The sequence below is a fragment of the Kryptolebias marmoratus genome, linkage group LG15, assembly GCF_001649575.2.
Source record: "Kryptolebias marmoratus isolate JLee-2015 linkage group LG15, ASM164957v2, whole genome shotgun sequence".
Classification (NCBI taxonomy): Eukaryota; Metazoa; Chordata; class Actinopteri; order Cyprinodontiformes; family Rivulidae; genus Kryptolebias; species Kryptolebias marmoratus.
This window is the reverse complement of record NC_051444.1, coordinates 22,524,571-22,537,803: the sequence shown is the minus strand read 5'-3', so window position 1 is coordinate 22,537,803 and position 13,233 is coordinate 22,524,571. Positions and strand designations below refer to the sequence as shown.

At 40.1% G+C, this 13,233-nt stretch overlaps 1 protein-coding gene across 1 annotated transcript in view; it reads left to right on the top strand.

Moving 5' to 3' along the window:
• ccdc102a (coiled-coil domain containing 102A) overlaps positions 1–13,233 on the top strand; it is a 43,418-nt gene that overhangs the window by 15,080 nt on the left and 15,105 nt on the right. Inside the window, exons 2-5 of the mRNA XM_017419550.3 lie at positions 4,638–5,091; positions 5,236–5,631; positions 9,655–9,893; positions 11,182–11,290. Coding sequence (XP_017275039.1) covers positions 4,738–5,091; positions 5,236–5,631; positions 9,655–9,893; positions 11,182–11,290 — 1,098 coding nt within the window. The 5' untranslated portion in view covers positions 4,638–4,737. The remainder of the gene's footprint in view (positions 1–4,637; positions 5,092–5,235; positions 5,632–9,654; positions 9,894–11,181; positions 11,291–13,233) is intronic.

Here is a 13,233-nt window from a genome sequence, read left to right as displayed (position 1 = left end):
ATAAACATTTGAAATATATGAGTTTGTATGTAATGTATGAATATAATATACAAGTTTCACTTTTTAAATGGAATTACTGAAATCAATCTACTTTTTCATGATATTCTAATTTTATGACCAGCACCTGTATAAGCTGGAAGCTTGAACCCCACACTCTCTGCCTTTTGAGTTGATAAAGCTCCTCAGATGAGAAGCAAAACATTTTCATCTGCAGAATAGAAGTCCAGTTGTTGTTGTTTTGTAACCTTTTTTGTAACCTATCCTGAGGTTTCCAGTAATAGCAAAAGTAATGCTGTCATTAGAGCTCACTTGTGAAGTTTATCTCGAAGCTGGTGTGAAACACTCACAAAGCTTCTCAGTTAGGTTAGAGCTGGTGTGGGAAAATGACTCTTGATATTGGGGAAGTAAAAAAATTTATTGCAACAAATGTTTCAGTGTGCACAATATATAACATTATTGCTTGCCATACAGGTAAGTTGGTTAAATTAGAGTTTTGTACCATACAGCTTAGAAAAGAAAAAGCTGTAAAATTCAGTCTTTGTCTTAAGGGGAGCTCTGTTATTGTTTTTGCTTTTATCAAAACTTGTAGTACATTGCAAATATGTTTAACACTTTTTATTTTTTTATTGTCTCAAAAAGAGTTTATTATCAGCTGTATTTCGCTGAGTTTTTAATTCATTTTAAGCTTGGCTATCAATGATTTTTTTTTTTAGGTTTAGTCTAGACAAAAAATATCTTTACTTCATCATACAACCGGTGAATCGGTGGTCAGTGCCACGGTCTTGTAATCTTGAAGCTGCAGGTTCGAGCCCAGCTTGCAGCAGGAAGGGCATCCGGCGTTATAAACAGTTGCCAAATCGTTCTTGCGAGTTTGCTCGCTGTGGCAACCCCTGAAAGAAGGGAGCAGCCAGAAGAACTCACTTTTACTTCATCATACAACCACAAACAACCAGAGAATTTCTGGAGCTGGGGTGGTGACAGCACCAGTACAAGTTGGAGCAAGTTGGCTGGAAGTGAATGGAACTACATTTATACATTCCTACATGGATGTAAGTCAGTCTATCTCTGCTCAGTCTTGTCAGCTACACATGTAGAGCTCAAACACGACGCTCCTCTATTAGACTTTCTTGGAAAGGTAAAGAGGATTAAAAATGCAAAGGCCCGTAGATTTGATTCGAGCTCCTCTGGAATACAACGAAAAAACTTTCACAATAAGATTTTGAACTTCTTTGTCTAAATTTGTACTTGTATGAAATAAATCACATTAATGTAAAATTAACTTTAAGCCACGGAAGAAAAAGAATAACAAAACATGAGAACGTGGAAACAATGTGCACATTGAAAAAACATACAAATGTGCAAAAATTATATTTATGTAAACTGCTAAATGTCTGCAAGCCATCATTTACATTATTAATATTAATATTTTGTGTGTGTGTGTGTGTATGCCCAATATAACCACAATTCTTTGATTACAACTTCTTGAATCTGGTGCTGTGAGTGTATAACTCTGGTCATTTCTGTCAGAACGGGTCAAATCTAACACTTGTCAGAAAGGGGTTTCAGAATTTACTTGTTCCCAGAAAGGGAAAACTAGATTTGACATACATCGCAACACACCTGGGGACTTTGAGAGGCTTGTATTTGTGCTTTAAAGTGCAATTGCTGCAAATGAATACAATGTGACCATTTTATTGGTCTGATTTCCCACATTTCTTGCAATGATGAGGTTGTTTATTGATTTGTTCTGGCAGTATGTCTAACAGGTTTCCTTGAAACATCATGTTGGGTGCTCCTTAATATAGTTGAAGTTTTACTGTTTGTGCATTTATTAAATGCACTTTAACATTTTAAGTTGGTAAAGATTAAATTTTTAACGTGTGGCTTGTTAAGAAGATACACTGTAATCCATTTGTTTGTTTGTTTTGTAAAACTACTCCTGCATTTTGTGATAGAGAGGCCCTGTAAATCAGATTCTCAGTTCAACCTGATTTTAGAAGAACACTGTTCTGTATCCTGGTAATTATAGCTCTCGAAGTGAATTCAGAAGTGGCCATAATCGGAAAATCAGAAAACAGCCAAGCTATGAAACACACTGAAGGCCTGCTTTTATCTACGCGGATCATAGGGCGTGTCTGATTGCTACTAACTTCAGCTTATGTTTGATGCTTGTGCTAAAAACACAACGTTGAGTCGTCATCATCGCCAACACCTGTTCTGACGGTGAGAAACAGAATTTGGGGGGACTTGTGGGGAACTTTGGCTCATCTGCTTGGCTAACTGCGCAGCATGTTGCCACCATGAACATAGGAACCCTCCACATGCAGATCCTCCTTCAATTTCCCCCCCTTCTCTTTCGGTTCTCTGTGAGCTGCTCACTCCTCAGGGAGTTCCCGAGGAGCTGGAAGACGGCGAGGGGCAGGGTGCAGAGGCAGCAGAGTGGGATGGGGCAGGAAGGAGCACAGCTTTTCTTGGCACAAGTGTTAGAGGCCCATCTAACCACATTACTCTCCCTCCAGAAGCTTGGCAATAATAGTGATGGTGAGATCAAATTTATGCCCAGAATCCCAGAGAATAATGCTATTATTAAAGCACAATTGACTTTTATTAGTGCACACCAATGACCTGTTACTTATTTAGGTAATTGTACTATCTGGATTATTTTTTTACAATCATAGTTGTGTGGCAAAGTAAGACTGTACAAAGTTTTTTCATGTTCTCCCAGGAATAAAGCAAAAATCGTCACGTCCTCAAATCATGGAAATGTGTACTACGTAACAATCAAATCAAATTAAGTTGCAGATTGACTAAAAACTGAGTTTCTTTTTATTTATTTTTCCCTACAAGCAGTTGACCTTGAGGATCTCATCATCTGTTTAGAATATTATGCCTCAAAACCTAATATTAGTGAGTATTTCACAATGGTGATACTGCTCAGTTTGGTAATTTTAAGGATTGACTATAAAGTCACCTGAATGGTTTTAAATTTATTTTGTCTTGAGACCATCAGGACATCCAATACTAGATCTGAGACAGTATCCCTGCATTCAATAGATGTTTCCTCAGTCACTTTAATTCTATTTTCAGCAACACATGCTGTAAATTACAATTTTGTGTGAGTTGTTTTTATTTATTCAATTATGTGGCTCTCTGCTGACGGAAAACAGGGCAGTTGTCGTGTTTAAACAATTAAAGATAGTGTTTTGAGAATTCTTCTAAATTTAGCTCAACGAGATTAGCCTCGAGTGAACGGAAGTTGTTTAAATGGCCTCAACCTGGTTGAATTAGCAGCACTCTAAGGGAGCTGGGCATAAAGGAATGAGCAGCAGTGCCAATGACCTCCAGGAAAAGTGTAAAGAACGGTGGTCAAAAAAATTCAAACCAGTGATGTGAGAAATTGAAAAGGTCATACAAAGAACGTTTACTTCAAGTTATAGCTGCTATATGTTCGACAAATTGTTCTGTGCAATGCTTCTGTTTTTTGGCTTAGTTTTGGTTAAACAATAAGAAAATATTTCATCCATTGTAGTTATTTGAAGTTGTCTTTGCCTTATTTTAAGAGTTCGTCAGTAACAGATCTAGTCTGTAATCTCTGCTAGTGATAGGGCTGGGCGATATAACCAAAATATAATTTTATTTTGGAGCTTTACTGCAATATACATATATCACAATATTTTAAAATCCTCCTTTAGTCACTGTATTTTGGTTTAATTCAACACTCACAGACCTTGGTCGTCTGACCCTTGTTCCATCATAAGGGATAAACAACAACAAACTTGACAGCTGTTCACTCACATAATCCAACAGCAGAAGTGGCTTTTAACCAGACCAGCTCAAGAATGAAAATCAGGGTTGGTTTGTTTTCAGTAGGGGAGTGAGCTATGATGCATTGGAAGTGTCTGGGAAAAGCTGAATTCCTTGTGAATTAGATACAGATGAGAAGAAGTTTTACTTGATGATGTTTGCGATATAGTCATTATTGACATTTCATGAGGGAAACCTCACAATATATTGAATATACTTGTTATATCTCCCATCGATAGTGTTGACTTGGATCTGGCTCATTTGGCTCAGCTCGTTACAAAAGAGCTGGCTCTTTTGGTTCTTAAATGGCTCTCAAATGGCTCCTCACTTAGTCCTGCTTCCAGTTTATTCTGGCACTTTTCCAGGATCCAGAAGGCCATAAGAGCTGGCTCTTTTTGATAAGCTGAACCAAATGATCTGAATCCCAGGACAGAACCATAAATCCCATCGTTATTTTTTTTTTACCATGATTGTACCATTTTATCTAATCTTTATCACTTTCAGCAACGGCATCCCTTTTTGTGTTCATTTTTGTGGTTATTTGCTTTTGTTTTATGACACACTGCAGTAGGTATTGCTGTAGAATCAGATTTATTTGTTCATGAGTACCAGCTGCACAGCCTTTATCCTTCTGAGACCCTGAGTCCTCATATGGAGACATTTGCTTTGCTGCACATAATGTTTTATTCTGTTTAACTTAGACCTTTTGTCTTTTTTCAGGGACACTTGGTTGTATATTCAAATAAAAAAACATAAAAGCTGTTTTCATTTTCAATTGTAAAATGATAAAAATGTTACAGCTGATTGTGTTTCTGATTTTTTTTTACCTGCAGGTTTGTCACTAACCAAAGTGGATGATGCTCTCCTGAATATCGACGTTTCCGACGCTTAGATTTGTTCATCTTCCTTATTGTGACTCTTGACCCAACCATCATGAATCACACTCCCAGTCCACACCTGTCCGAAGGTGGGAAGAACACTGGAGGTAGCCTGCTGTGCAGCCTTGGCCTGGGGTCCGACAGGGGCATCCGCTCCCCGGACAGCCTTGCCCACACCCCCAGCCCTACTGGAGAAACACCCAGTTCCAGCCCCCCCTTGCTGCTGTCCCCCGGGCTGGGAGGCCTCGGGTTCGGCTCTCTGTGTGACGGAGCTGGAGCTGACTGGGAAAGTAGGGAGGAGTTGAGGCTCAGGGAACTGGAGGAGGCTCGTGCCAGAGCGGCCCAGATGGAGAAGACCATGAGGTGGTGGTCGGACTGCACTGCCAACTGGAGAGAGAAGTGGAGCAAGGTGAGCAAAGTTTATACTGAGTACTGACACTGTTTTAAAGTGTCATTCATGGCAGCTCACTGGAATAAAGACTGAATTCGTGACTTCAAGGTTCAGGAGACCGTTCGGCTCCCATCTGATCACTCAGCTTTGTTTGTTTCCCAGGTTCGTGCAGAGCGTAACAGAGCGCGGGACGAGATCCGTCAGCTGAGGCAGAGGCTGGACACCCTCACCAAAGAGCTGACCGGCGTTCGGCGGGAGCGGCAGGAGCTCGCCTCTGAGAATGAAACGCTGCGGCAGGAGACGCTGCGCTTGCAGGGCGATACTGCAGCTCACCCTGCCACTGCTGCCTCTTCCTCTGCCTCCACCACGCACCCCAACGACACGTCCTCCTCCTCCTCTTCATCTATCCCTCCGTCCTCGTCTGCGTCGTCCCTCTCGTCCTCGAAGGAGCACGCTGACTGCAAGCTTGACCGGGTTGGGGAAGGTCCACCTGGATCTCCAGAACCAGAACCAGTGAGGGATGTGGACTTGAACAGGCAAAAGATGGGTCAACAAAAGGTTAGTGTTACCTACAAGCTTTAGTCTACCTATGATTGCTCTGTGGATTTTGTCCTCAATAGATTGAATGAATTCTGATGACATTTAAATTCTTAGTTGATATTCTTGTTATCTTTTCTTTTGGAGCAAAAAGAAACATCTAAACTTGGTATTTTAAGGAAAAGACTTTAAGAAATGATTAAATTAAATACAACAAAAATAATTCTTAAATAATCTTTAATAATTTAGCTGTGTCCTTACCATCACTCCTAGGTTGGCATTTCAAGTTCTAGGGATTTCATATTTCTTTGACAAATTGGATGAAATTGTTTCAACTTCATCTGCCTTGCACTCCATTTTGTTCTTTCTCCTAAATCATTGACATATTTATTTCAGCTTATTTGGATTTTAGGTCTTATTCCAGTCTTTAAACAATAATGTGATCAGCTGCTCCCAGGTTAAGAATACCTCCTGTCAGCATGAATACTCATAGCAGATGTTACAGAATGCCAGCAAATATAACTCAAGCAGCACAGCGTCCAAATCAGTGTGGAAAACATCTTCTGAGAAGTCAGTGTTTTACTGGAAAAAAGCTCAGGAGAAGATCTCATAAAAGTTACAATATGTCCAAAGCAACTCCAACTGGCTGCCACCCATCATTCCAGAGTTCATGATTTGTTTTCCCACAGATTACATTTTGTGCAATAAAACAAACATTAAGCATCCTAACATGATAACTGATGACTAAAAGAGAGTCTGACTTAATAAAGTAGCATCAGAACAAAACTTTGTGGAGTTTTAGATTTTGTCCGGCTACGGAGAGCAACCCTGGCTAGGTTGCATTTGCTTCGTAGTACCAGACAGGAATGGGGGAAAAAATGGCCAAACAAGGAGCACGTGTGCAAAAAAGTAACAAAGACCAGGTGAGCGGAGAAAACACAAAACAAAACTGACAGAAATGTCAAAGGAACGCACTACATCTGCACACCTGTGCCCCGTACTACGAAGCAGGATTAGTGTCTTGGCAAGGTTTAGTGGGGGATTAGTGTCTTCAGGTTCAATTTGGGATTTTCAGTGTCGCAGAACTTTACTTTTTACCACTTTCTACTTGGGTCTGCTACTGCAGCAACTTCAGAACAGGTTAGGTTTCTGGATCTTCTTCTTTTTCATTTTTTCTTTATTTGCCAGCTTTATGATTGCGATCGGTTCACAGACTCCACCTCAGAGATCCCGGGCTCAATTACCGAGCTCATAACCAGCTTCTTAGTGCCACTAATTATGATTCCTCATTGTTAGGGTTAGTTGAGCTGGATCTCTTAAAGAAACTCAGGATAACTTGAACCTGCTTTGTAGAAAAGGGCCCTGGAGTGGGTTCAATGAAAAAAACAACATAATCAAACAAAGACCAAACCTAACCAGAGGAAGAGACCCAGACAGATCAGAACATTAAACAAAGAACCACAAGATTACACTAAAACCCAAAATCAGACTATGTCGCCATAAGAATCAGAATCAGCTGCCTCTGACCTATTATTGTATTGTGTTTAACATGTTAATGTCTATTTTCTCAAGGTTTCGTTTAATGCTGCTTTTTATCCACACTAGTTAACTACTAAGCTTCTCTTTTGCATGTAGAACTGGGTTTATGTAAATAAAGGACAGGCTCACCATAAATCCATTCATGTAGCCATAAAATGGACCTAATGTGAACATCACCGAATGTAGGTCACAATAGCTGCTGCCTCTTCTGAGATAATAAAACACAGCCATGTAACTCTTCAAGGTTTGTCAAGGTTTGGGTCTATGTGGGGTGTGTGTGATGTTCTAGTTAAGAGACCCTTACTTTGTGCTCAGGTACACATATACTCATCATGCTTGCTTATCCCTGAGGACGGTGTGATACAGCTGACCCTGCATTACTTCCCCCCACCCGTCAGCCTGTTCTATTCTAAATAAAACAACAGAGCAGCTGCTGCCTCCTGCTTCCTCCATACACATGGCATGTATAGATTTCAAGTTTGTATGAGATGTTGGTATTAAATGCTTTTGCAGGTCATATTTTCCTTTTTGGCTGCCTTAAAATATACTCTGGCGGGGATATTTCTGACTGACAGTTTTCCTTGTAGATATTTTTAAACATTTGTTTCATTAATCCCGAGCTTAGATCAGACCAGCTGATGATTTGTCAGGCTACACTCTCACAAGAAATCAGACGTGTTCACAAATTCTCTAAAAGACTGAATCCAAAGGGGTATTGACCAAAGATGGACAGGTTGATATACAAATAAAAATTGGTCCCAAGTGCTAAATGTAGCAGATTTACAGGGTAAACCCATGTTTACTAATGTGCATTGTCCCTTTTAAATAACTGATAACTAATGCTAGTTACATGACACAATATTAATATAAAAATGATTACTCAAGAAGGCTAAGAATGAACATTAAAGGTCTTTGAAAGAATTCCTGTCGCGCAGGGCCTTTGATGCTAGAGTTTTAAACTAAACTAATCTTATGTTGAGTTATAACCATTTTGCCCAAACCTTTGACTCCCTTTTTATTGCAAGATGTTGTGCAATAAGTTAGCGCTCATAGTATGTGATGTGAATGAGTTTCAGCTACTACCACATTAAGGTTCAGCTCAATATCTGTAAAAGTGACTGAGTTATAGCATTTTTTGTGTTTACTTAAGTCAGTTAGCTGTGGGGGTCTTCTTGAATGAGATTGACTCCAGAAGTTAATGAGCTGTGGATGTACATCTAACAATTAGTTTAAAAGTTCAAAAGTACTCATGTTCACATACAGCCACAGACACAGGCAAAATCATCATCACCTGTTCATCGCATCATCCACGAAACCCCATTTCAAGCCTTCTCAGATGGCTAAAAGTATTTTTTTCCTTTACTTTGCATCTATTAATTTTATAGAACCAACTAATCACTTTACTGTCTGTTATTAATTTACTAATACTACTCCCACTGCTACCCTCCTCTTGTGTATCACTAAAACATACCAAGAAGGGAATAAGGATTCAGTTTTTCCTCTGATACTTCAGAGTTTGTGCAGACAATCATTTTGGAAAGTGATATCACAATGGACGTGTCCAAACCACATAAGACAGTGTTACAGCAGCTTACATTTGTCTCATATTTAGCTCCGGTCTAATTCTGAACATCTTTCGGTTCATAGATGATGAACGTGAGATTTTAGTGAGGAAAAACGTGCTGTGCAGCACAAAGGACTCAATGTCTTAAACTGGTTCCTGAGCATGTCACAGTGGTGTCATTAGTGCTGTGAGAATTGCAAAGCATGATACCACTTGTGCACACAGAGATATTAGAGTTTCTTGAAACTCCTCATAGTTTGTCTCTGTCTTCATTTACCTTTCAGTCTTGTTGCAGAACAAACATGTGCGTCTCGCAGCTGTTTCCTGGCAGCTAAATTCAGTCTTGTGCAAACAGATACACACAATGAACACACACTAGAAGAAATGTGGTATCCTCAAAATGAAGATTTTTGTCTTTAAACTACAGTGACTAACCATCACAGTCATTTTCCATCAGTCTTACAGACTTCCAGCTTAATGGAGCAAGTTTCTAGGGTTTCCTTGCGACACAGAGAAATGGGCACGAGTTTTTAAGTCCTGAGTAAACCGTAAATATATGTTTGTGAACGCACCAGAGGTTGTCCTGAAGCCACGCTTAGATCTTGCTGTAATGCAGCCCAGCCTCATTTCCTGCCCCCTTCTATTGTTCTGGTCCTTGCATACATGCAGAGTACTTCCACATGTGCCACAGTAATGTGTTTGTTTCACCAGCCGAGTCCATCTGTTGGTTATTACCTGTAACTACAGCAGGAACATCGGAGCTCTGGTTTTATTCAGCACACCTGAACTTTATGATTGGCTAATACAAAGGTTTGATGTAGGTATGTTTTAAACTTGCCTTTTTTTGTAGAAGAAACTAAAGAGCATACAATACGGTTTCAGCAAATCCAAACTCTGCTTTCATTTTCAAGCACCTAACTTTTCTCTCCCTTCTCTGACAGGACCTGGAACTGCTGGAATCCGTTTTGCGTTCAGGAGCGGCTGGTCTCGACACTCAAGAGGTCTGGGACGGTCCTGGCGCTAACCCAGCAGGGTCACGCTCGTCTTCCGGTCTGAGCCGGCAAGAACGTAGCAGGCAGCTGTGGGAGGACGTGACCACGGTGGAGGAAGACTCGAGCAAACTGAATGCCCTCCAGCTCCGACTCGATGAGTCCCAGAAAGTCCTGCTGAAAGAAAGAGAGTAAGATGAGACAAATTTCAACACTGTCATGGATGTGTTTTAGTAGCTGTTTGGCAAAATGGTATAATTTAACATATTTGATTACTTCCACATCTACTATGCTGCATTTTAGTGGGAAAACTTTTCTTTTCTTCACAAGATTAATTAAATGAATGCATTTAAATGATATCTTTAGCTGCAAAATTGTTTATTGCCCATCCAATCATTTTCTGCTGTTATCTGTGGTCGGGTCACAGAGGCAACAAGTTCAAGTTCAAAAGAGAAATTCTGGCATCCTTCTCCCCAGCTACAATCTCCAGCACTTCCTAGGGAATCCAGGCCAGAGAGGACATATAATCCCTCTGGAGAATTCTGGGTCTGTCCCAAGGTTTCCTCCCAGTGGGATGAGCCTGGAAGGAGGCATCCCTAATCAGATGCTGAACCACATCAACTGACTCCTGTCAACACAGAGGAGCAGTGGCTCAACTATAAGCTACCCAGGAAGTCAGAGCGTCTCACCTTAGCTCTTAAGCTGAGCCCGATCCCCCTACGAAGGAAGCCCATTTTAGTCATTTATATCTAGGATCTTGTTTTTTTTCATGATCCACATCTCATGATTACAGGTGATGCTACAGACTCAGCTATGCTTGCTTTGGTTATACCAGAATTGTATATCCTATAAAAGCAACCCTAGACTCCCACAGTAGTCCCCACAGAAAGCCCCAGGGGTGATAAGCCTTGTCCAAAGCCACAAAACACTTGACTCCCATGACCCCCTTTGCATCTCTGCAAGAGTAAAGTCTTGGTCCATTGTTCCCCAACCTGAACAAAAGCCACACTGGTCCTGGTGGAGGAACTTGAGGACACCTGTGATTCTGGGGGCAATGTTGTCTGTAGTATTAGCCCCTTATAGCGACTCTCGTGGCAAACTGGCCTCAGTGGAGGGGTCAGACTAAGAGCAATTCGAAAACCTTGTTTAAGATACAAAAAGTATTTCTGCAGCTAGAACTACATGACAGCATTGGCACCACCATAACACCTCGTTTTTCTGCATGATTAAGACCATAATATTCGCATATCTAAAATAAAATAGCCCGACCACCCCACAAAGTCTGCAAGACAGATGCACCAAATACCAGTAAAAATATGAACTAATCATTCTTACAGGATCTTTATTTAGTTGTTTAATTTTGTTGGAAAAAACAACCCCGAAGACTTTTAGTGATGCAGATAATACATCAGTCAGTCACTGAAGTAGCAAGAATGTTGAAAACCTTCATGTTTTGTTTGTTTGTACCTTTTTTTTTAGAGACAAGCTTGCTTTGAGTAAAAGCATTGAGAGGCTGGAGGCTGAACTCAGTCAATGGAAACTTAAATATGAGGAGCTCAGCAAGAGCAAACAGGAAGCCCTCAAACAGGTAGGACTCCAAGAAGAATATTTAAGTGCAGGTCCTCTGTTTTACTGACTGCATCAGGTAACTTCATGCAAGGTGCAGTTTGTCTTTTATTGACGGTATTTAAAATGTTGCAAGTTTACATACATTTATTATTGGCATAAATATGACCTTTTAAACGGTGATGTTGTTAATCTGTGGGACAAAGGAATGAACCTCATACAATTTTAATTGTTAAAGGAAAAAATATATAACAAATATACCATAATCTCCTTGCAACCAAACCTGCTTTAACTCTTGTTAGTGTTCATAATCGACTACAGATGATGATAACTTGCCTTTACCAACATAATCAGGGCTTATTTGACAGTAATAAGTTGATTAGTTCATAGTACAGTGGTGAAATGCATATTTCAGTAAGAAAGTCCTCAAAGTGCATGTTTTGGGAATATAGCTTGGTGCTTTTTTCTCCAACTAACCAATACGATTTATTTCTTGTAAAATTTAAACTTTAAACTTTATATTATAGATTATCACTGGCAAATCAAGAAGTATTTTAACACCGAGTCGCAGCTCTTATAAACAGCATCATTAGAATAATGTCACTGTGGACCAAGATCAACAGTGGGAAAATAGCTTTGCATTTCCAAATAACAAACATTACTGTGGCTGCTAGTAATGAACCTGTAGAGAATTGTAAGCTGAAGCTGCAGCTCCTCTTGGCATTATTAAGCATATAAAGCTCTGGCACAGTGTTTACTTTTCAGGACAAAATGTTCCCTTATAGGTTCTCATGATGGCTTCATTACATTACTCAGGAAGAAGCTGTGAACAGCCACTGCAGGAAAAAATAGACTGCTTAGTAATTCTTTATAACTGCACTGGGACAAATATTTACATTCCTGTCAGCTATATTCTTTACCCACATGGATCATCAGGGTCACGGGCAGCTGGCGCCTATCTCCAGTGGTCATTGGGCGAGAGGTGGGGTACACCCCGGACAATATGTCTGATCATCACAAGACCACATAGAGACAGTCAGTCACTCATGCTCTCAATAGCTGATTAACTTAACATGCATGTTGTTGGTCTGTGGGAGGAACACACACAAACACCAATGAGAGCATGCAAACTTTAAGCAGAAAGGCCCCAGCTTGGAGTCAACCCTGACCTTCTTGGTGTAAAACAACAATGCTAACCCACTGCAGCCTAGAAATTTATATAATAACATCAGTTTTTCTAATGTAAATGTTATTTTCATCTTTGTTTAGATGCTTTTATAATAAAATAGCACAAAACATGCTAAACTAGTTTACAGATGTTTATATTAAATGTTCTAATAAATGGTCTTTCCAGCAATTTTAAGTACATAGTTTAGCAACGACTGATCAATTTGAGGAAAACATTACAGCTGTGCACAGCCTTCTCTCTTGATTCGTTTATAGAAATCCAAAGCAGCATTTACAGGTCTGCGTGCCACCTGAGCTGACGTGACACACTGTTGGTGCTCTAGCTGTGTTACGCCACTTGGTGGCAGTCCAGACCAGCAGAGAGTGGCTGGGGAAAAAGAAGCAAACAGTAAACATGGGTCTTATAAACAGACTGAGAAACTTTATTAACCCGGCAGGTCAGAACAGAGAGAAATGCAGACGAGGTCAGGATGCTTGACAGATGTAGAGATTGCTGCGATGGTTGTGCTGAAGATAAGCAGATAGAGGAGAAGTAGATATGGTAGTAGGTTATGGTGAATGTTAAAGGGAAGCAGAAATGCAATGATAAGATAGGAACTAGGAGGGACAAAAAGAGATGACAGAGGAGGTCGGGTCAACCTTATCTACACTCTCGTATAAGATACTTTGAAACCACCAGAGATATTTCAGCTCATAAATGTTCCCCTTTCAAAAGATGAAGGGATGTATTATTCTTCAAAATTTAGAAACCACACACACTAGTTATCAAGCTGTTGC